This window comes from Coregonus clupeaformis, unplaced genomic scaffold (genome assembly GCF_020615455.1).
Source record: "Coregonus clupeaformis isolate EN_2021a unplaced genomic scaffold, ASM2061545v1 scaf0978, whole genome shotgun sequence".
In the NCBI taxonomy this organism is placed as follows: domain Eukaryota; kingdom Metazoa; phylum Chordata; class Actinopteri; order Salmoniformes; family Salmonidae; genus Coregonus; species Coregonus clupeaformis.
The window spans coordinates 155,475-178,391 of record NW_025534432.1 but is presented as its reverse complement, the minus strand read 5'-3'; the positions used below and the strand labels follow the sequence as shown (position 1 = coordinate 178,391).

At 43.6% G+C, this 22,917-nt stretch overlaps 1 protein-coding gene across 1 annotated transcript in view; it reads right to left on the bottom strand.

The window, feature by feature from the left end:
* Positions 1–9,395: 9,395 nt before the first annotated feature.
* The window catches only part of LOC121573623 (protein NLRC3-like), a 61,747-nt gene continuing 48,225 nt past the window's right edge, over positions 9,396–22,917 (bottom strand). The window contains exon 17 of the mRNA XM_045217246.1: positions 9,396–9,991. Within this exon, the coding sequence (XP_045073181.1) occupies positions 9,636–9,991 (356 nt within the window). The 3' untranslated portion in view covers positions 9,396–9,635. The remainder of the gene's footprint in view (positions 9,992–22,917) is intronic.

Below are 22,917 nucleotides of genomic sequence, written 5' to 3'. Positions count from 1 at the left end.
TTTGACAGGATGCCTGAAGCCTTCCAGCCTCTCTCACCCCCCCCATCGAAATAGCCTGATTCTATCTAAATAGAATATGCCTTTCACCTTCCTCCCTCTCCCCCCCGTCTCCCCCCCCCCTCTGTCTCCCCCCCCCCGTCTCCCTCTCCCCCATCGTCTCCCTCTCCCCCCCGTCTCCCTCTCCTACCCAGGGATGGATCAATAATGTATGATAATAAACCATTTGTATTAAAATTCAGTATCTTTCCTTAAACTTATATTTTCATTAATGTACATAATGCTATACATTTTAATTAATTTTGGATTTGCAAAAGAATGTAACCAACAATGATATCATGCTATTACCACAGATACAGATATAACCGTCTAGTGTCATTCTGCCAAACCTGGTTGTTGTCACACTGCCCTCTCCTGGTAGCACTGCAAAACATCACTTAATCAAATAAAATAATAAAAATCCACTTTTACCAGATGGAATATGAATTTATGGGCTGAATACTTAACCTTGCATTAAGTGTACGAAGACTTGTATATGAAACCAAATGTTTGACTCCATTCCATTAATTCCATTCCAACCATTAGAATGAGCCCTTCCTCCTATAGCTCCTCACACCAGCCTCCACTGCCGCAGACTACGGAAATAGGAAGTACATTTATAAGGAAGTATGGTTGAAGATTTTTTTTTGGGAGGTTTTTAACGTTCATTTACAATTTAATATAGAAAAGTGTTTTTGAGAAGTTAGACTATTATAGAGAGTTGATTTAGGGGGTAAAGCATCCGCAGAATTGTAAAGTTATACAATACTGATATCAACTTTCAAGAATAATCATTTTAGGCATATGTTGATTAATATATTGGTTAGCCTAATCAATATGATGTGATAGACTAGTAGGGCATTATTGTTATAAGCGATTGACAGCACATTATCATGATTACGCATGATCCCCAAGACGGTCAAAACTTTAATTTCTTTAACTTCCTGAAGGAAGACGTGCATCGGATTTCTTTGTAAAGCTGTCGCTAAAGAAACTAGTCCGTCTGGTCAAGTAAAAGTCACATGCAACTATGGGCATAAAAACTAAACCATACGGGTTACTAAACCATACGGGTTACTAAACGATACGGGTTACTAAACCATACGGGTTACTAAACCATACGGGTTATTAAACCATACGGGTTACTAAACGATACGGGTTACTAAACCATACGGGTTACTAAACCATACGGGTTACTAAACCATACGGGTTACTAAACGATACGGGTTACTAAACCATACGGGTTACTAAACCATACGGGTTACTAAACCATACGGGTTACTAAACCATACGGCTTACTAAACCATACGGGTTACTAAACCATACGGGTTACTAAACGATACGGGTTACTAAACGATACGGGTTACTAAACCATACGGGTTACTAAACCATACGGGTTACTAAACCATACGGGTTACTAAACCATACGGGTTACTAAACCATACGGGTTGGGAGCTACCTACATTTGTTCAATAGAAACTCTCGCTGTCGTCCAAAAACCTTTTCTTAGAAGGAATGCATTAATGAGGAGCATAGGTTTGTACTATACTGATATAAATTGTTTCACATAACAGGCTGTGATTCATGTGTGGAACGTTAGGGGGAAGGACAGATAAGACTTGTATTTCTTACAGATACGAACACTGCCTCTTTGTTGTCTGTGAACCGTCCTTGGATGTAGGAACGTACAGTCTTTTGGGTGCTGACTCTACAGGTTGTTATGATAAACTTATGCCTGGGAACGGTGGAGCGCCAAGGGGGTGGGACTAACCCGTGCGCCAACGGATTGGCTGAGTAAAGTCTAAACCACACTCAGTCCTTTACTCTGATTGGCCAACAGAAGAGGTGGGAACTCTCTGTCAGAGTATTTGAGAAAGAACCTGTAAACAATGTTTTAGTTCTCTGAGTGCCCTGCGTGGTATCTCGGTGGACCCGTATATACGAACCTTCATACTTATCATACATACATTTTGCATATAATAAATTAAGCTTGGATTGAAGATCTCTTGATTCTTATTCCAATACCAGATTTGAATTACGCAATTTCTAACAGTGTGCACTAATGACTACAACTAGGCTCAATCAAACGTAGTTGCCAGACAAACCAATTTTTCCATCTTTGGACATTTTCCTGCATAACAAACCAATGCGTGTCACCTTGTAGGCTACTACTAAACCAGAACAAGAAACAGTGGTGTGTAGCCTGTATTCTCTTAAAGCAGGGGTGTCAAACGTACGGCCCGCGGGCCGGATCAGGCCCGCAAACGGGTTTAATCCGGCCCGCGAGATGATAAAAAAAAAATAAAAATAAAAAAATTGGTAAAGTATAAAAATGCGCTGCAATTTTTCTAGAAAATAAACTGCTGTTCCAATTGCGTCCACTGGATGGCGCAATAGCAATTGTGTTAAGCAAGCAAACTGTTTATACCGGGGCAGAGCAAGTAGGTCAAGCACGTGCAGCCAATGAGCTACTTTGTTTTGCCCGCGATATTTATTACGGCTTCTACTTTTAACATTATGTGCTTTGGCACCCTCATTGCCCCAATATGTCTCTGTCAAAAAAGAGAAAAGTGGACGCAGAGTGCAGAGTGTTCCAAGAAAAATGGTCATCCTATTTAATCACGGAATTGAATGGGAAAGCTGTATGTTTGGTGTGTTCAGAGCATGTTGCAGTGCTGAAAGAATATAACCTTCGTCGCCACTATGTGAGTCTTCATGCCGACAAATATGACAACTTTCAAGGACAGCGGAGATGAGAGAAGGTGAATGAACTGTTGGCGGGTCTGAAGAAACAGCAGTCTGTGTTTACTCACAGCCGAGACATCAGTGACGCTGCAGTGAAAGCTAGCTACCTCATTGCTAATGAAATCGCAGTGGCTTCAAAACCATTTAGTGAGGGTGAATTTGTAAAAACATGCATGATGAAGGCAGCGGAGATTGTGTGCCCTGAAAAGCGGCAGGCTTTTGTAAATATCAGCCTGACAAGAAACACAGTTGCAGACAGGATTTCGATCTTTCAGTGGATTTGGACAGCCAGTTGAAGCAAAAAGTAAAGTCATTTATTGCGTTTTCGGTTGCAATTGATGAAAGCACGGACATTACAGATGTTGCACAACTGGCCATTTTTTCATCCGCGGAGTTGATGACACATTGACCGTCACCGAGGAGTTCGTGGAGTTGGTGCCGATGACAGATACAACGACAGCAGCTGATATTTTTACCGCACTTCGTCGGCGCGCTGGACAGGGTCGGAGTGGACTGGTCCCGCGCTGTCAGCCTGGCTACAGATGGTGCGCCCTCAATGATCGGGAAAAAAGCAGGCGTTGTGACAAAGTTCAGAGAGAAAGTGCAATCTGCAAATGGAGGGACGTGATTTTTTGACTTTTCACTGTATTTTGCACCAGGAGGCTTTGTGTTGCAAGTCATTAAAGATGGATAACGTCATGAAGGTGGTCATCCAAACTGTTAATTTCATCCGATCCAGAATCACCGTCAGTTTGACAGCCTTCTCAGAGAGAAAGACCACATCTATGGCCTGCCATACCACACTGAGGTAAGATGGTTAAGCTGAGGCGTTTCTTTGATTTACGAGAAGAAATTGAACAGTTCATGGAAGAAAAGGGCAAACCAGTGTTAGAATTTCATTCTGCAGAATGGATGCCGGATCTTGCATTTATGGTGGATGTTACAGAGCACCTGAATAACTTGAACAAACAGCTGCAAGGGCGCAACAAAGTTGTCACGCAGTATTATGACAGCATACGTTCTTTCAAGTTGAAGCTGTCATTGTGGGAGACGCAACTTGCCGGTGGTGATGCAGCTCACTTCCCCTGTCTGAAAAATGTGTGCGCGACCCAACATGTGGCAGACATGAAGCGGTTCAAAGATAAAATAACGGGACTGTTACGGGAGTTTGAGCAACGCTTTCAGATTTATGTTTATATGTTTTTATGTTGATGTGCTATTGTTTTTAATTTATTTTATTTTATTTGTATATTTAACCTATTCTTGACTCTGTGGTTCTTGCACTTGTTTGGGGAACAGGATTTCATTATTTTTATCTACATTTCTGCCTGAGAAATGACACCCTGATATAGTTCTGTGATCTGTGAAACAGTTCTGTTAATCACTGAGGCATTGTGTGTTTGTGTGTTCTTTTTCTTTAGAATTTTCAAATAAACTTGACGTGTTTTATGATTAATAGTGATGTTGTGCTTGTACTATTTTGGACACACTGTCCTCAGGCTCCAGCTTTATGTTGTATGTTGATCGTATTAAAACAAAGAAAATAATCTGAAGTTGTTGTTTTTAAGTTATATATACCATGATTTTCATTTTAACAGACTCTTACCCTACCCCCACCACCCAACAGACTCTTACCCTGCCCCCACCACCCAACAGACTCTTACCCTGCCCCCCACCACCCAACAGACTCTTACCCTGCCCCCACCACCCAACAGACTCTTACCCTGCCCCCACCACCCAACAGACTCTTACCCTGCCCCCACCACCCAACAGACCCTTACCCTGCCCCCACCACCCAACAGACTCTTACCCTGCCCCCACCACCCAACAGACTCTTACCCTGCCCCCACCACCACCCAACAGACTCTTACCCTGCCCCCACCACCACCCAACAGACTCTTACCCTGCCCCCACCACCCAACAGACTCTTACCCTGCCCCCACCACCCAACAGACTCTTACCCTGCCCCCCACCACCCAACAGACTCTTACCCTGCCCCCACCACCCAACAGACTCTTACCCTGCCCCCACCATCCAACAGACTCTTACCCTGCCCCCACCACCCAACAGACTCTTACCCTGCCCCCCACCACCCAACAGACTCTTACCCTGCCCCCACCACCCAACAGACTCTTACCCTGCACCCACCACCACCCAACAGACTCTTACCCTGCCCCCACCACCACCCAACAGACTCTTACCCTGCCCCCACCACCACCCAACAGACTCTTACCCTGCCCCCACCACCACCCAACAGACTCTTACCCTGCCCCCACCACCACCCAACAGACTCTTACCCTGCCCCCCACCACCACCCAACAGACTCTTACCCTGCCCCCCACCACCCAACAGACTCTTACCCTGCCCCCACCAGCCAACAGACTCTTACCCTGCCCCCACCACCACCCAACAGACTCTTACCCTGCCCCCACCACCACCCAACAGACTCTTACCCTGCCCCCCACCACCCAACAGACTCTTACCCTGCCCCCCACCACCCAACAGACTCTTACCCTGCCCCCCACCATCCAACAGACTCTTACCCTGCCCCCACCACCCAACAGACTCTTACCCTGCCCCCACCACCCAACAGACTCTTACCTGCCCCCACCACCCAACAGACTCTTACCCTGCACCCACCACCACCCAACAGACTCTTACCCTGCCCCCACCACCACCCAACAGACTCTTACCCTGCCCCCACCACCACCCAACAGACTCTTACCCTGCCCCCACCACCACCCAACAGACTCTTACCCTGCCCCCACCACCCAACAGACTCTTACCCTGCCCCCCACCAGCCAACAGACTCTTACCCTGCCCCCACCACCCAACAGACTCTTACCCTGCCCCCACCACCACCCAACAGACTCTTACCCTGCCCCCACCACCACCCAACAGACTCTTACCCTGCCCCCCACCACCACCCAACAGACTCTTACCCTTCCCCCACCACCACCCAACAGACTCTTACCCTGCCCCCACCACCACCCAACAGACTCTTACCCTGCCCCACCCAACAGACTCTTACCCTGCCCCCACCACCACCCAACAGACTCTTACCCTGCCCCCCACCACCACCCAACAGACTCTTACCCTGCCCCCCACCACCACCCAACAGACTCTTACCCTGCCCCCACCACCACCCAACAGACTCTTACCCTGCCCCCACCACCACCCAACAGACTCTTACCCTGCCCCCACCACCACCCTGATTTGATTTATTTTGACCTGCGCTGTTGGAGCATAAGATTTTGCTTCCCTCTCCATGTGACTAATAAACTCATCTAATCTAATTAACGATGGGATTTTAGAGTGTTTTCTAAAATTGATTATTATAATAATTGTATTATTATTAATAGTGTTATTGCTATTATTATTAATAGTAGCATCATAAATGTTATTTGTATTACTGCTGTTACCATGACAACTGTCTAGTAATCATTACTTTTAATGCTGTTAACAAATGTCAATGCTATAATATTATTTGCGCTTTTAAGGCAATTTACTTTATTTCTTTTTTCATATTGTTAAACAACATTCTAAGTCTGCTAACATTTCCTCACAAAATGTTACGAATTTCAGTATAGAAAAAATCACAATCATCATTGCGGGACTTTTATTTTGAAGGAAAATCGCCGAGGTCACGACCTTATTCTTTCTAGGTCTTGTTTATTCATACTGGCGGAACGGAGGTGAAGCGAAGTAGCGGCACCATTGATCTACAATAAGAGGTGGACCCGTTCCTCTACTTCATTATAAATTGACTTCCTGTTTCAACACAGTGGGCGGATTCAACACCCATAGGTTCATGTAAAGTCTATATACACTTAATACAAGTATTCAGCCTATACGTTAAGATTCTATCTAGTAAAACTGGGGCTGAACACTCAAGCAAACATTATATTGATCAATCTCACAACTATCTAGTAATCATTACTTTTAATGCTGTTAACAAATGTCGATGCTATAATATTATTTTTGCTATAAAGGCGATGGACTTTATTGCTTTTTTCATATTGTTAAACAACATTCTAAGTCTGCTAACATTTCCTAATTAAATGTTACTAATTTCAGTTTTTAAAAAAATCACTATCATCATTGATCTACAATCAGAGGTGGACCCGTTCCTCTACTTCATTATAAATGGACTTCCTGTTTCAACACAGTGGGCGGATTCAACACCCATAGGTTCATGTAAAGTCTATATACACTTAATACAAGTATTCAGCCTATAAGTTAAGATTCTATCTAGTAAAACTGCAGTTAATTTATTTAATTTCATGATTTGATTTAATTAGGTGTTGTTTTACAGTGCTACCAGGAGGGGCAGTGTGACACAACAACCAGGTTTGGCAGAAGGACTCCAGACCAGTGGTTCCCAACCTGTGGTCCTTGGGGGGTGGTGCAGGTGGTACTCAATTACTTTTTAGATTGTAGTATTTTATTTTTCAAAAATAATAACAGTTGGGAGTATTAATGGTATTATAAGCAATTTTACATTTCTTTTCACAATGCAACTAGTTTATAATAATAGACCTTTACAGGCTTTGTTACATTCACATCTATTGATAGAATTTGACCAGCAATATGTGAAAAAAAAAACAGCGACTCCGCGAATGGTGGTCCTCAAGAGCTTTGGACGGTGATTTGATGGTCTCCAGAATGGGAAAGTTTGGGAACCGCTGAGCTAGACAGTCACATCTGTGTGGTAACATGATAGGATGGAAAACCAATGATATACAATGATTCTGCAAACCCAAAACAGACTGATTATAATGTATAGTATATGACGTTACATTGAACTAATCACAGTAATCAGAGACCAACTCACACACAGTATATACAAAGACACACACACACAAAATACATTCCTTTAATTGACATGTGTATAGATGGGGGCTGATTGGTCCTTCAGCCACTCTCAAGTCATTGGTAAAGAGGTGAGAGGTTGAACAGCTCCTTATGTGTCCTTCAGCCACTCTCAAGTCATTGGTAAAGGGGAGAGAGGTTGAACAGCTCCTTATATGTCCTTCAGCCACTCTCAAGTCATTGGTAAAGGGGTGAGAGGTTGAACAGCTCCTTATATGTCCTTCAGCCACTCTCAAGTCATTGGTAAAGGGGAGAGAGGTTGAGCAGCTCCGTATGTCTGTCAATGGTCAATGTGCTCTCACTGAGAAAACTGCTGATAGACTGAGGTGGTTGTGTTGATATCCAGACCCTCTCATTAACCTCTATCAGGCCAACACTGTACAATATATTCATAAAATACATTTCTGTGGTTTTAAGATGAATGACAAATTCTCAGAGCCATTTTCCAGGACACATTCACAGTGAGTATGCAAATACAGTAAGTAAATTCCAATAACATCACAATACATGCTTACAATGCGTATACAATGAAATTTAAAATCTAAAGTTTAAAATGCACAGACATCAGGTAGGTAGGTGTGTTGGTGTGAGAGAGAGACAGAGTTGTATCAACATGTTCTGCTAGATAGGGGTCCATACCTAGGTACCTAGTGGAGGACTAACTGACCCTCCTGCTAGATAGGGGTCCAGCTAGGTACCTAGTGGAGGACTAACTGACCCTCCTGCTAGATAGGGGTCCATACCTAGGTACCTAGTGGAGGACTAACTGACCCTCCTGCTAGATAGGGGTCCAGCTAGGTACCTAGTGGAGGACTAACTGACCCTCCTGCTAGATAGGGGGTCCAGCTAGGTACCTAGTGGAGGACTAACTGACCCTCCTGCTAGATAGGGGTCCATACCTAGGTACCTAGTGGAGGACTAACTGATCCTCCTGCTAGATAGGGGTCCAGCTAGGTACCTAGTGGAGGACTAACTGACCCTCCTGCTAGATAGGGGTCCAGCTAGGTACCTAGTGGAGGACTAACTGACCCTCCTGCTAGATAGGGGTCCATACCTAGGTACCTAGTGGAGGACTAACTGACCCTCCTGCTAGATAGGGGTCCATACCTAGGTACCTAGTGGAGGACTAACTGATCCTCCTGCTAGATAGGGGGTCCAGCTAGGTACCTAGTGGAGGACTAACTGACCCTCCTGCTAGATAGGGGTCCATACCTAGGTACCTAGTGGAGGACTAACTGATCCTCCTGCTAGATAGGGGTCCAGCTAGGTACCTAGTGGAGGACTAACTGATCCTCCTGCTAGATAGGGGTCCAGCTAGGTATCTAGTGGAGGACTAACTGACCCTCCTGCTAGATAGGGGTCCATACCTAGGTACCTAGTGGAGGACTAACTGATCCTCCTGCTAGATAGGGGTCCAGCTAGGTACCTAGTGGAGGACTAACTGATCCTCCTGCTAGATAGGGGTCCAGCTAGGTACCTAGTGGAGGACTAACTGCCCCTCCTGCTAGATAGGGGTCCAGCTAGGTACCTAGTGGAGGACTAACTGACCCTCCTGCTAGATAGGGGTCCAGCTAGGTACCTAGTGGAGGACTAACTGACCCTCCTGCTAGATAGGGGTCCAGCTAGGTACCTAGTGGAGGACTAACTGACCCTCCTGCTAGATAGGGGTCCAGCTAGGTACCTAGTGGAGGACTAACTGACCCTCCTGCTAGATAGGGGTCCAGCTAGGTACCTAGTGGAGGACTAACTGACCCTCCTGCTAGATAGGGGTCCAGCTAGGTACCTAGTGGAGGACTAACTGACCCTCCTGCTAGAAGATCCACACCTCCAGGAGGCTGCAGAAGGAGAGAGGCTGTGTGGCTGGACCTTTGGTTAGTTTATTGCTATTATAGTGGTCATGTTTGATTGACATTTTCTGTAAATTTTTGGGAGCCTGAATTAAAGCAACAGACAACAAGACCACGTTGAACCACCCTGCCTGTCTATTCTGCCTGGTCTCCCCAACCCAGGGGTTGGCTACAACTGTAGATCTGAAGCTGTGACCAAAGACAGGGGTCCAGCTCCCCAAGAAGGTTGATCATCCTGGAACATGACTCAGTTCCTTTTCTCAACACCATGTCGATGATGTAACGTGCCTTATCTGCCCTCGCAGCTATCACCTTTACTGACTCCATTTCCTCCTGGTTGATGACTGTGTGTTGCAGGAGTCCGTCCAGCAGACCATCCAGGACAGGTCCTGACACGCGATTCACAAACTCTGTCCGTACAGAACGCAGCTGCTGCTCTGTAGAACCAGTCAGACTGCTCTCAGCCGGACGCCCTGCCCCCAACACAGCACCTGAGAGAGGCAGGTTACAAAATAACTACATTTGTTCATTTACATTTCAGACATTTAGAAACAGACTTCTTTCAGAGTGACCTACAGTAAAAGTCTTCATTGTATTATTAATCTTTGCATTAAGAACACATTCTGTAACAATAACAACCTGCATCAATGAACACATCACACCACTACTGTTTCATTCATATTTAGGGTCGGTTTTCACAGACGTAGAAAAACAGGCTGGGGCATTCAGAACCAGGCTAATCTACCTCACGTCCTGGAGGAGATGTCATTGGGGCATTCAGAACCAGGCTAATCTACATCAAGTCCTGGAGGAGATGTCATTCAGAACCAGGCTAATCTACATCACGTCCTGGAGGAGATGTCATTCAGAACCAGGCTAATCTACATCACGTCCTGGAGGAGATGTCATTGGGGCATTCAGAACCAGGCTAATCTACATCAAGTCCTGGAGGAGATGTCATTCAGAACCAGGCTAATCTACATCACGTCCTGGAGGAGATGTCATTCAGAACCAGGCTAATCTACATCAAATCCTGGAGGAGATGTCATTGGGGCATTCAGAACCAGGCTAATCTACATCAAGTCCTGGAGGAGATGTCATTCAGAACCAGGCTAATCTACATCAAGTCCTGGAGGAGATGTCATTGGGGCATTCAGAACCAGGCTAATCTACATCAAGTCCTGGAGGAGATGTCATTCAGAACCAGGCTAATCTACATCACGTCCTGGAGGAGATGTCATTCAGAACCAGGCTAATCTACATCACGTCCTGGAGGAGATGTCATTGGGGCATTCAGAACCAGGCTAATCTACATCAAGTCCTGGAGGAGATGTCATTCAGAACCAGGCTAATCTACATCACGTCCTGGAGGAGATGTCATTCAGAACCAGGCTAATCTACATCAAATCCTGGAGGAGATGTCATTGGGGCATTCAGAACCAGGCTAATCTACATCAAGTCCTGGAGGAGATGTCATTCAGAACCAGGCTAATCTACATCAAGTCCTGGAGGAGATGTCATTGGGGCATTCAGAACCAGGCTAATCTACATCACGTCCTGGAGGAGATGTCATTCAGAACCAGGCTAATCTACATCAAGTCCTGGAGGAGATGTCATTGGGGCATTCAGAACCAGGCTAATCTACATCAAGTCCTGGAGGAGATGTCATTCAGAACCAGGCTAATCTACATCAAGTCCTGGAGGAGATGTCATTCAGAACCAGGCTAATCTACATCACGTCCTGGAGGAGATGTCATTCAGAACCAGGCTAATCTACATCAAGTCCTGGAGGAGATGTCATTCAGAACCAGGCTAATCTACATCAAGTCCTGGAGGAGATGTCATTCAGAACCAGGCTAATCTACATCAAGTCCTGGAGGAGATGTCATTCAGAACCAGGCTAATCTACATCAAGTCCTGGAGGAGATGTCATTGATCTTGAAGACAGCCTTTTATAATCAGGACTAGTCCAACAGTAAACCATGTCGACTGGCCCTCAAGCCATTGGTTTGTACCTCTCATGTTTACTTACTAGTTGAATGGGTTTCAGGGATGTATTCATCTGAAAGAAACAAAAAGAGGTTATAATCACTAAATAGCATCTGTCAGAAAATAACAGAGTTATGATTGACATATTCTCCTACCTGTTGGTACCATATCTCTCCATACTGTCCTCTCATCATCCCCCGATTAACTCCATCTCAATGTCAACCCCTGTGTTTCTCATAACCATCTTACAACAGCTTGGTGTGGTGTCTGCAGGTAACAGCTGAATCTTCTGTAGAAGGTCATATGGTGCAACGATTGAGACAACAGACAGAGAGAGAGAAAGAAATAGAATGATATTCCAGTTATTAATATATAATATGACAGATTCATGTCCTCAGCCTGCTAAAACTGCACCTCTGGATTGATGGAGGAGGAATGGGGATTCTTGACTGCAAACCAACTGTTCAGCTTTAAGGACCCGTTTGGACTTGACAGCACCAATTCTGAATATCCTTGGGACACCTGATGTTTCTCCCGGTCCCGAACAGCCTACAAAATGAGCAGTGTAGTAGTCAGTCTGAACAATGTAGTCTAATAATTCACACAACATGCAGCTCACTGAGCAATCCTTTTTTGTCAACATCAAAAAAATGTGTACACTATTTTTTATTTATTTTACCCTTATTTTACCAGGTAATTGACTGAGAAGAGAGTCTATTTTACAGCAACGACCTCGGGAAGTGTTACAGGGGAAAGGGGATGAATGAGCCAATTGGAAGCTGGGGATGATTAGGTGGCCGTGATGGTATGAGGGCCAGATAGTGAATTTAGCCAGGACACCGGGGTTAACACCCCTACTCTTATGATAAGTGCCATGGGATCTTTAGTGTTCACAGAGAGTCAGGAAACATGTTTAACGTCCCATGCGAAAGACAGCACACTACTCAGGGCAATGTCCCCTTCACTGCCCCGGGGCATTGGGTTCTCCTTCGAACAGAGAGAAGAGTGCCGTCTACTGGCTCTTCAAATGAATGAAACAGAAATAGATTTCTCACAGAGCTGCATGTTGTCTTTGTAATCTATAGATTTTCAACAAACTATCAGCTTTCCTTTAGTAAGTTTCAACATACTGGTGTCACTTCAATGATGGTGCCTCACCTCTTTCTGACTGGAGTTTCTGAGGAGCATGTACAGCCGTGAAATTACTGTTGCCTTTTTTACTGCCATATAGAGGACCACGTCACAGTGGACAGCTACGTTCCAAAAAAATATATAGCTCAGTATAACAGCGATAGCTGAGAACTTGGGATGGAGAATCTTAGCATGGAATCTGGTGACCTCATGCACTTCCTCAACAGACACTCCATGTTCCTCTACATGAAGAATCTTCATCTCATTCCTCAGGGAATGGTTGGTCCCTGAACAACACAATAAAAAGGAGACAGAAAGACAAATATTGTATTATTCAAACAACTAAAACACAAAGAATATGCGGTACCAGATCACAGTAAACTCAAATTCCCAGAATATTCATTCATTCATTCAGGAATTGAAACTCAGTTACATGGAAATGTCTTTCTGAATACTATGTGAATATGCTTTTACCTAAACAGACAAAGTGTGGCAGATGAACTTCCTCCAGTTCACCTAACTCCATAGTGATGTCCAGCAATGGACCACCTTGTCCGTACTGCATGTCTTTCAGAAGTTGACTGTAGGGTTCCCAGTTCCTGAAGTGATACTTCAGAATGACATCTCTCTCACACACCCAGCGGAGCCCAGACACTGTGCACTCATAACGCCCTTTGGGTGTCCTGTGCCTGAGGGCAACAACAAGATTTGGTAGAGAGGGTCAATCGTCAAATGGAGAGGTTGGATTAGAAGCCTATTCCCAAAGGTAACGGGAAATACACTAGCAAGTGGAATGAAATGTTAAAAGTAGTTATTTTACCTGAACATTGTCACTTCCTGGACAGTGGAAGTCAACGGTTCAATCTGAAGCCAGTGTGTGGAGTACTGAACAAGGACAAGCATGTCAGTTATACATATGGGGCCAGTTTCCTGGACACAGATTGAGTCTAGTGCTGGACTTAAAGCATGATCAATGGAAGTTTCAATAGAAAGTTTTTTAAGGTCCAAGATTAGGCTTAATCTTTGTCCGGGAAACTGGCCCATTAAATGAACAAAGTAATTTATCTAATGTATTTATTCAATGTTACATGGAATGCTGGTGATTGATCCAATTAAACTGTCTAATGACAAAATATGACAGAAGTTAAAATCCTGTATTCCTACAAGCAGAACACAGGACTGTCTATATCCCAGTATGAATGGTTGGTCAGTACACACCTGGCTTTCAGACTGTGTTTATATTACTAAAGCAGAACACAGGACTGTCTATATCCCAGTATGAATGGTTGGTCAGTACACACCTGGCTTTCAGACTGTGTTTATATTACTAAAGCAGAACACAGGACTGTCTATATCCCAGTATGAATGGTTGGTCAGTACACACCTGGCTTTCAGACTGTGCCTGACTCCTGAAGGTATGTAAAAGTGAGAATTGACATTATGACTAACCTCAACATGGTCACAAGTCTTACAGCTCTGAGGAATCCCTGAAGTCAAAAATAGTTGTTATTTAATGGACAATCTCATGTAATAACTAATTAATCATTATTAAATAGACTTGTAATACAAATCTATATAAGTGAGCAACAGTCTCATTAGTGTTATATTAATGAATGTTTGTGGAAGCAGGAAACAACATGGTTCTGGTCCATGTTTTGGAGATGTTGGGGGCCTGATTTCTGGTAGATCCCAGGATGAGAGCTTAAAGGTAGAGTGAGCTAAATGATGTTGTACGAGCAACACCGCAGATATTGTGATGAGCAAGATGCCTGACTTCTCTCTCACACAGTAACTGCCCATGTGCACGGGTTCTCTTCACTCTTACAGCGTGGTAGCCACGGGACCAAAACAGAGGAGTTTAGCATCGCGCTCCAACGCCCTTAGTTGTTGTAGAAGTTTACCCACTATGCTGTTTACTTTGTGCATCTACATCATATTGCTGACTCTACCTTTAAGTTTGTTTTGACCAAATAGATCATGATTGTGTTCCTTGCCTGGGACTCAAGTATAATGAACGCTTTAAAAGTATTTTGATTGAAAAACAATTAAATCAGTTAACGCTCACATTTCTCAGGTCCAGGCTTGATACAACACTCTCCACCATGGTCTCTGCTGTTGGGAAAGCAGAAGGGATAGACTGTGATTAAACTAAATACAACTTATAAAGGCTTTATATAGCATACATACATTCTTCATAAGCAATACAAAAGGGTGTATAAAGGGTGACAGAACCACTCCCCTATGTAGGGTGCATTGCCAAATGTGACATAACACTATGTCAACTTCCATGAAGTCAATACTGATGGTGACATTACAGGTGACATTGCTTATCTTGATGAAAGCCCCCTAGAGACGTGAAGTCACCAGGTATAATTTTAACAGGTTCTGATGCCCTCTTGTGGTTAGAGTGAAACTGACACTACAGTGAGACATAGGAGAGGAAACATCTGTACATCCAACAGAACACATTAAAAACACACCACCACCACTAATCTAACTGTCTGTAGGTCCAACAGAACACATTAAAACACACCACTACTACTAATCTAACTGTCTGTAGGTCCAACAGAACACATTGAAACACACCACTACTACTAATCTAACTGTCTGTAGGTCCAACAGAACACATTAAAACACACCACCACTACTAATCTAACTGTCTGTAGGTCCAACAGAACACATTAAAACACACCACTACTACTAATCTAACTGTCTGTAGGTCCAACAGAACACATTAAAACACACCACTACTACTAATCTAACTGTCTGTAGGTCCAACAGAACACATTAAAACACACCACTACTACTAATCTAACTGTCTGTAGGTCCAACAGAACACATTAAAACACACCACTACTACTAATCTAACTGTCTGTAGGTCCAACAGAACACATTAAAACACACCACTACTACTAATCTAACTGTCTGTAGGTCCAACAGAACACATTAAAACACACCACCACCACTAATCTAACTGTCTGTAGGTCCAACAGAACACATTAAAACACACCACCACCACTAATCTAACTGTCTGTAGGTCCAACAGAACACATTAAAACACACCACTACTACTAATCTAACTGTCTGTAGGTCCAACAGAACACATTAAAAACACACCACCACCACTAATCGAACTGTATGTAGGTCCAACAGAACACATTAAAACACACCACTACTACTAATCTAACTGTCTGTAGGTCCAACAGAACACATTAAAACACACCACTACTACTAATCTAACTGTCTGTAGGTCCAACAGAACACATTAAAAACACCACTACTACTAATCTAACTGTCTGTAGGTCCAACAGAACACATTAAAACACACCACTACTACTAATCTAACTGTCTGTAGGTCCAACAGAACACATTAAAACACACCACTACTACTAATCTAACTGTCTGTAGGTCCAACAGAACACATTAAAACACACCACTACTACTAATCTAACTGTCTGTAGGTCCAACAGAACACATTAAAACACACCACTACTACTAATCTAACTGTCTGTAGGTCCAACAGAACACATTAAAACACACCACTACTACTAATCTAACTGTCTGTAGGTCCAACAGAACACATTAAAACACACCACCACTACTAATCTAACTGTCTGTAGGTCCAACAGAACACATTAAAACACACCACTACTACTAATCTAACTGTCTGTAGGTCCAACAGAACACATTAAAACACACCACCACCACTAATCTAACTGTCTGTAGGTCCAACAGAACACATTAAAACACACCACTACTACTAATCTAACTGTCTGTAGGTCCAACAGAACACATTAAAACACACCAATACTAATCTAATTGTAGGAATGATTCCAGAGGAAAACACATGATAAAACATTGCTATGACTCACCTTTGAATGTGTTGGTCATCTATCTGACACAGGGTCACTGAGGAGGAGGAAACCACAAACCTAAACCCAGGATAGAGGGGTTCAGTGAATGTGGTGTGTTCTGTGTAAAGGTGTGTCAGTGTACCAGAGGAGGACACACTATAGAAGGACAAAGTACCAGCTGGCCAGTCCAGATACACTCCAACTCTGTTAGAAACAGGACCAGGGATGGATCTGCTGACTCCAGCATGGTAAAACTGGTACAAGTCATATCCACTGTCATAGCATAATAAACACCAGGACTTCCTACTGTATCCAATCCAACTGTCCTTCTCCTTTCCCATCCTCTGCATTCCTTTGTACACCACACCAATGTAAGCCCCGTCACCATCCTTCTCCACCTCCCAGTAATAACGAGATCCAGATAAGCCTTCTCTGCAGAGAACTTGGTAATGATGGTCAAATCTGTCTGGATGGTCTTCATAATGCTGCTTCTCCTCCACCTGTGTCACCTTCCTGTTCCTCTCAGACAGTATCAGGTTTGGGTTTGCTGTATTTGGGTCCAGGGTGAGATGACAGGCATCTGTAGACAAAAGGAGAGTTTAATCAAACCACATCTTCATATAAAATGTAGTTTTTGTAGGTACAGAACAAGTATTGATTAGTTACTATGTTACTGTAGTTCTGAATATGTAGTTAATTAGGATTGAAGAGACTTACATTTCCTCAGCCCTGGTTTCACCCTGAACTCTCCACCATGATCCACACTGTAGGAGAAACAGGTTATTGACTGACAAAGACCTAATACAGCAGTCAACATTTAAAACCATATTGTTGTGTTCTGGTGCACTATCCAAGTTCATTACTAGAGACATACAGGTATTCTATCCTACCTACTGCATTCAGAACAGAGTACAATTCATTACTAGAGAAATACAGGTATTCTACCCTACCTACTGCATACAGAACAGAGTACAATTCATTACTAGAGACATACAGGTATTCTATCCTACCTACTGCATACAGAACAGAGTACAATTCCAAAAGGATATCAGAGATGCAGAAGAAGAGTATTCATGTGGTGATGATGTATGCTGTGTTGGAGTGCTAAGCCTGCTGGGTAAACGTCCCTGTATTCTACCATCATGTCCTCATGTTACTGAACCTACTACACTACATAGGACACAACCACTGCTCACACTATTAGGACATCTATTCTGACTTACTTCAGCTTCATCAGTTTATCTGTGGGATCCACCAGAGCAGCTGAAAGCAGTCCCCCTGCAGAGTCTCCAGGGTGATTGTAGCTCAGGTCCAGCTCTTTCAGGTGGGAGGGGTTTGACGTCAGAGCTGAAGACAGAGCAGCACAGCCCTCCTCTGTGACCAGACAGCCAGACAGCCTACAGAGAGACACAACAGCTGTCTAGGTTGGTGGACTGGTGTCAATCATCTTGTAGGACACCCATATATTTGTCCATGACACAAACATTGTCATGAAACATCAGATGTTCAGAGTATTTGTTTTACTAAGCTCAGTACCGACCTGAATGAAACAGCTGTACATACCCCCAGTGTGTGTAGTTTACAGTCTGGATCCTCCAGTCCAGCAGAGGGCAGTGTAACTCAGCTCAGTACCGACCTGACTGAAACAGCTGTACTTACCCCAGTGTGTGTAGTTTACAGTCTGGATCCTCCAGTCCTGCAGAGGGCAGTGTAACTCAGCTCAGTACCGACCTGACTGAAACAGCTGTACTTACCCCAGTGTGTGTAGTTTACAGTCTGGATCCTCCAGTCCAGCAGACAGCAGTGTAACTCCTGAGTCCTGCAGGTCATTGTCTCTCAGCTCCAGTTGTTTCAGTTGTGAGTTGGGTGAACTCAGGACTGAGGCCAGATCTGAACAGCAACCCTCTGTCAGACCACACTGACCTAGACTAGAGGACAGAAGAGCACATGATTAACAAATGTTTAAAACATCCACATAATAACTCATACTGAAGAAAGTTAACTCACACTAGTGTCTGTATGTTGCAGAGTGGACTGGTTAGTCCAACACAGAGCAGCTTCACTCCTCTGTCTCCCAGGTCATTGTAGCTGAGGTCCAGTTCTCTCAGGGGGGAGTTTGGTGTCTGCAGAGCTGAAGCCAGAGTCTCACAGGATTCATATGTGAGTTTACAGCCAGACAGTCTGGAGAGAGGAGATATGTTGATACACTTAAATATGCAAAGCTTTAAGAATAATGAGATGCATTAAGATAATAACAGAAGGACACATGATTAACCAATGTTAAAAACATACTAACTCACTCAAGATATTTACCTTAGTTTTATATATGTTATGTATGTTTCTGGATATGTCCCAAAAATGTTAAAATAATGTTAAAAACATACACATACTAACTATACTGAACAGAAATATAAACCCAACATGTAAAGTGTAGGTCCCACGTTTCATGAGCTGAAATAAAAGATCCCAGATATGTTCCATACGCACAAAAGCTTATTTCTCTCAAATGTTGTGCATAAATTTGTTTAGATCCCCTGTTAGTGAGCATTTCTCCTTTGTTAAGATAATCCATTTTGTTAAGATAATCCATTCACCTGACAGGTGTGGTATATCAAGAGCTGATTAAACAGCATGATCATTACACAGGTGCACCTTGTGCTGGGGACAATAAAAGGCCACTCTGAAATGTGCAGTTTTGTCACACAACACAATGCCACAGATGTGTCAAGTTTTGAGGGAGCGTGCAATTGGCATGCTGACTGCAGGAATGTCCACCAGAGCTGTTGCTAGAGAATCTTATGTTAATTTATCTTCCATAAACCGCCTCCAACATCGTTTTAGAGAATTTGGCAGTACATCCAACCGGCCTCACAACCGCAGATATAGTGATATACTGATAAATATGCAAAGCTTTAAGAATAATGAGATGCATTAAGACAATAACAGAAGGACACATGATTAACCAATGTTAAAAACATACTAACTCACTCAAGTCATTTAACCTTAGTTTGATATATTTATCACATTTGATGTATGTTCCTGCATATTTACCAAGACGTTCAAATAATGTTTAAAACATACACATAATAACTCATACTGAAGATAGTTAACTCACACTAGTGTCTGTATGTTGCAGAGTGGACTGGTTAGTCCAACACAGAGCAGCTCCACTCCTCTGTCTCCCAGGTCATTGTAGCTGAGGTCCAGTTCTCTCAGGGGGGAGCTTGGTGTCTGCAGAGCTGAAGCCAGAGTCTCACAGGATTTATATGTTAGTTTACAGTGATCCAGTCTGGAGAGAGGAGATCATCTGTTAGATATACAAATCCTTCAGAATAATGATAATGTATACATCAACTCAATAGCAGAACTTACAGTGCTCTCTTGCAGGTTTTCACTACCGGCAGCAACCTCTGATAACCTGTCTCTGATGTGGTGTATGTCTTCAGGTCAAACTCCTCCAGCACCTCCTCTGACATCAGTAACAGGTAGGCCAGGGCTGAACATTGGTCAGGTTTTAGTCTTGTTACTGAAAGAGTTCCTGATCGCAGGGAGGTTTGCATGTCTTCAACTAGAGAGTTGGCACCAAGTTCATTCAGACAGTGGAACAAGTTGATGATCCTTTCTGGTGAGGATTCCCTTTTGATCTTGTCTGAAAGGTACCTGACTGTTCTCTCGACTGTTTCCGCATTGCTCTGTGTTGTACTTCCTGTCTGTGTCAGAAGGCCTCGTAACAGATTCTGATTGGACTCCAGTGAGAGGCCCAGAAGGAAGCGGAGGAACAGGTCCAGGTGTCCATTCTCACTCTTCAAGGCCTGGTCCACTGCTCTCGTGTTTAAGTCATACAACGGGTCTGACTTCATGTCTCTGTACTGTTGTGTGATGACATTTTGGAGTAGGGTTGGAGTGGCTGTTTCATAATAGTCATCGTCAGAGGAATCATCATCATCATCATCATCGTAGTCATCATAACCACTAGTGACTGCTTCGTGGGGAAAACATTTTCCTTCTTGTCCAGACATGATTCTAAAGCATGCACTGCTGCTAGAAACTCCTGAATGCTCAGATGCACAAAGCTGTAGACCTTCTCTTGGTTCAGCCCAGATTCTTCTTTAAAGATCTCTGTACACAATGCTGAGTACTCTGATGCCTCTGTGACATCAAGGCCACACTCTCTCAGGTCCTCCTCATAGAAGATCAGGTTGCCCTTCTGCAGCTGTTGGAAAGCCAGCTCTGCCAGTTTCAGGATCATCTCTTTGTCTGACTGAGACAGTTCCTTTGGGTTTGTCTCTGTGGCTTTGTTGTACTTCTTGTTCTTCACAATTATTTGGATGCGCGTGAAGTGTGTGAACATCTGGGTCAGAGTTTTGGGGACTTCATCCTTCTCTGCCTCTTTCAGCATCATCTCAAGGACAGTGGCTGATATCCAACAGAAGACTGGCATGTGGCACATGATGTGGAGGCTCCTTGATGTCTTCATGTGTTTGATGATTTCATTGGCCAGATTCTGATCTGTGATTTTCTTCCTGAAGTACTCCTCCTTCTGTGGATCATTGAACCCTCGTACCTCTGTCACCTGGTCAACACATTCAGGTGGGATCTGATTGGCTGCTGCAGGCCGTGAGGTTATCCAGAGGAGAGCAGAGGGAAGCAGATTCCCCTTGATGAGGTTTGTCAGCAGCACGTCCACTGAGGTTGGCTTCGTGACATCACAGCACCTCTCATTGTTTTTGAAGTCTAGAGGAAGTCGACACTCATCCAGACCATCAAAAATGAAAACAGTTTTGGTTTCACCATCTTCAATGCTGTCAATCTCTTTCAGCTCTGAGAAGTAGTGGGAAAGAAGTTGCATCAGACTGTATTGGTCCTTTTTCAGGTTCAGATCACGGAAAGGAAGAGGAAACATGAAATGAACGTCCTGATTTGCTTTTCCCTCTGCCCAGTCAAGGATGACCTTCTGCACAGAGACTGTTTTTCCAATGCCAGCGATTCCTTTTGTCAGCACAGTTCTGATAGGTTTGTCTTGTCCAGGTAAAGGCTTGAAGATGTCGTTGCATTTGATTGGTGTCTCTTGTGTGGTTTGTTTCTTGGATGCCATCTCTATCTGTCTCACCTCATGTTCATAATTGACCCCTCCACTTCCACCCTCTGTGATGTAGAGCTCTGTGTAGACGTCCTTTAACAGACTTTGGTTTCCATGGTGTCCAATTCCTTCAGATATGTGTTGATACTTGTGTTTCAGTTTAGCCTTAATGTCTTGTTGGACTGTCAGAAGAGTTTGACCTGTAGGGAAAACAATGAGATTGATATTAATACCATAACACTAGAAGATTAACTTTTGAAAGTTCAAACTGATCAACATGATCTAATATTAAAGCAGTAATTTGATCAATAGAGAAAGATGTAAGGTGTGGACGGGAGGGCTGTTGTAACTCCCAGTCTTACTCCTCATACCCAGAGGGTTGTGTGTGAACATTACAGCACCCTCGCTGACAATCCCCTCCATCGTCTCAACTGGATCCTGAACGTTTTCATAGTCCAACTGGTAGTCAGAGCTTTTCATCTGTTGTTCAGACATTTTGCCACGTCTCAGAGGTTCCCGGCTGGGTGACTCTGCTCTGGGCTTCTGGACACTTTCAACAAAACAGGGAGACAGATCACTTCATCAATAGTGCATCAATATCACATCAACAACTGCATAGCTGAACTCAAGTCCTGATGTTTCTTTGAAATGAGGGGCTGCTGTTCTGAAGCCTTTTCCAGATTGCAAAAAATCTGAAGCATGTATGGGATTCTCTACTTTACACACAGTCTCTACTCTACTCATTCACTATGGGATTCTCTACTTTACACACAGTCTCTACTCTACTCATTCACTATGGGATTCTCTACTTTACACACAGTCTCTACTCTACTCATTCACTATGGGATTCTCTACTTTACACACAGTCTCTACTCTACTCATTCACTATGGGATTCTCTACTCTACTCATTCACTATGGGATTCTCTACTTTACACACAGTCTCTACTCTACTCATTCACTATGGGATTCTCTACTTTACACACAGTCTCTACTCTACTCATTCACTATGGGATTCTCTACTTTACACACAGTCTCTACTCTACTCATTCACTATGGGATTCTCTACTTTACACACAGTCTCTACTCTACTCATTCACTATGGGATTCTCTACTTTACACACAGTCTCTACTCTACTCATTCACTATGGGATTCTCTACTTTACACCCAGTCTCTACTCTACTCATTCACTATGGGATTCTCTACTTTACACACAGTCTCTACTCTACTCATTCACTATGGGATTCTCTACTTTACACCCAGTCTCTACTCTACTCATTCACTATGGGATTCTCTACTCTACTCATTCACTATGGGATTCTCTACTTTACACACAGTCTCTACTCTACTCATTCACTATGGGA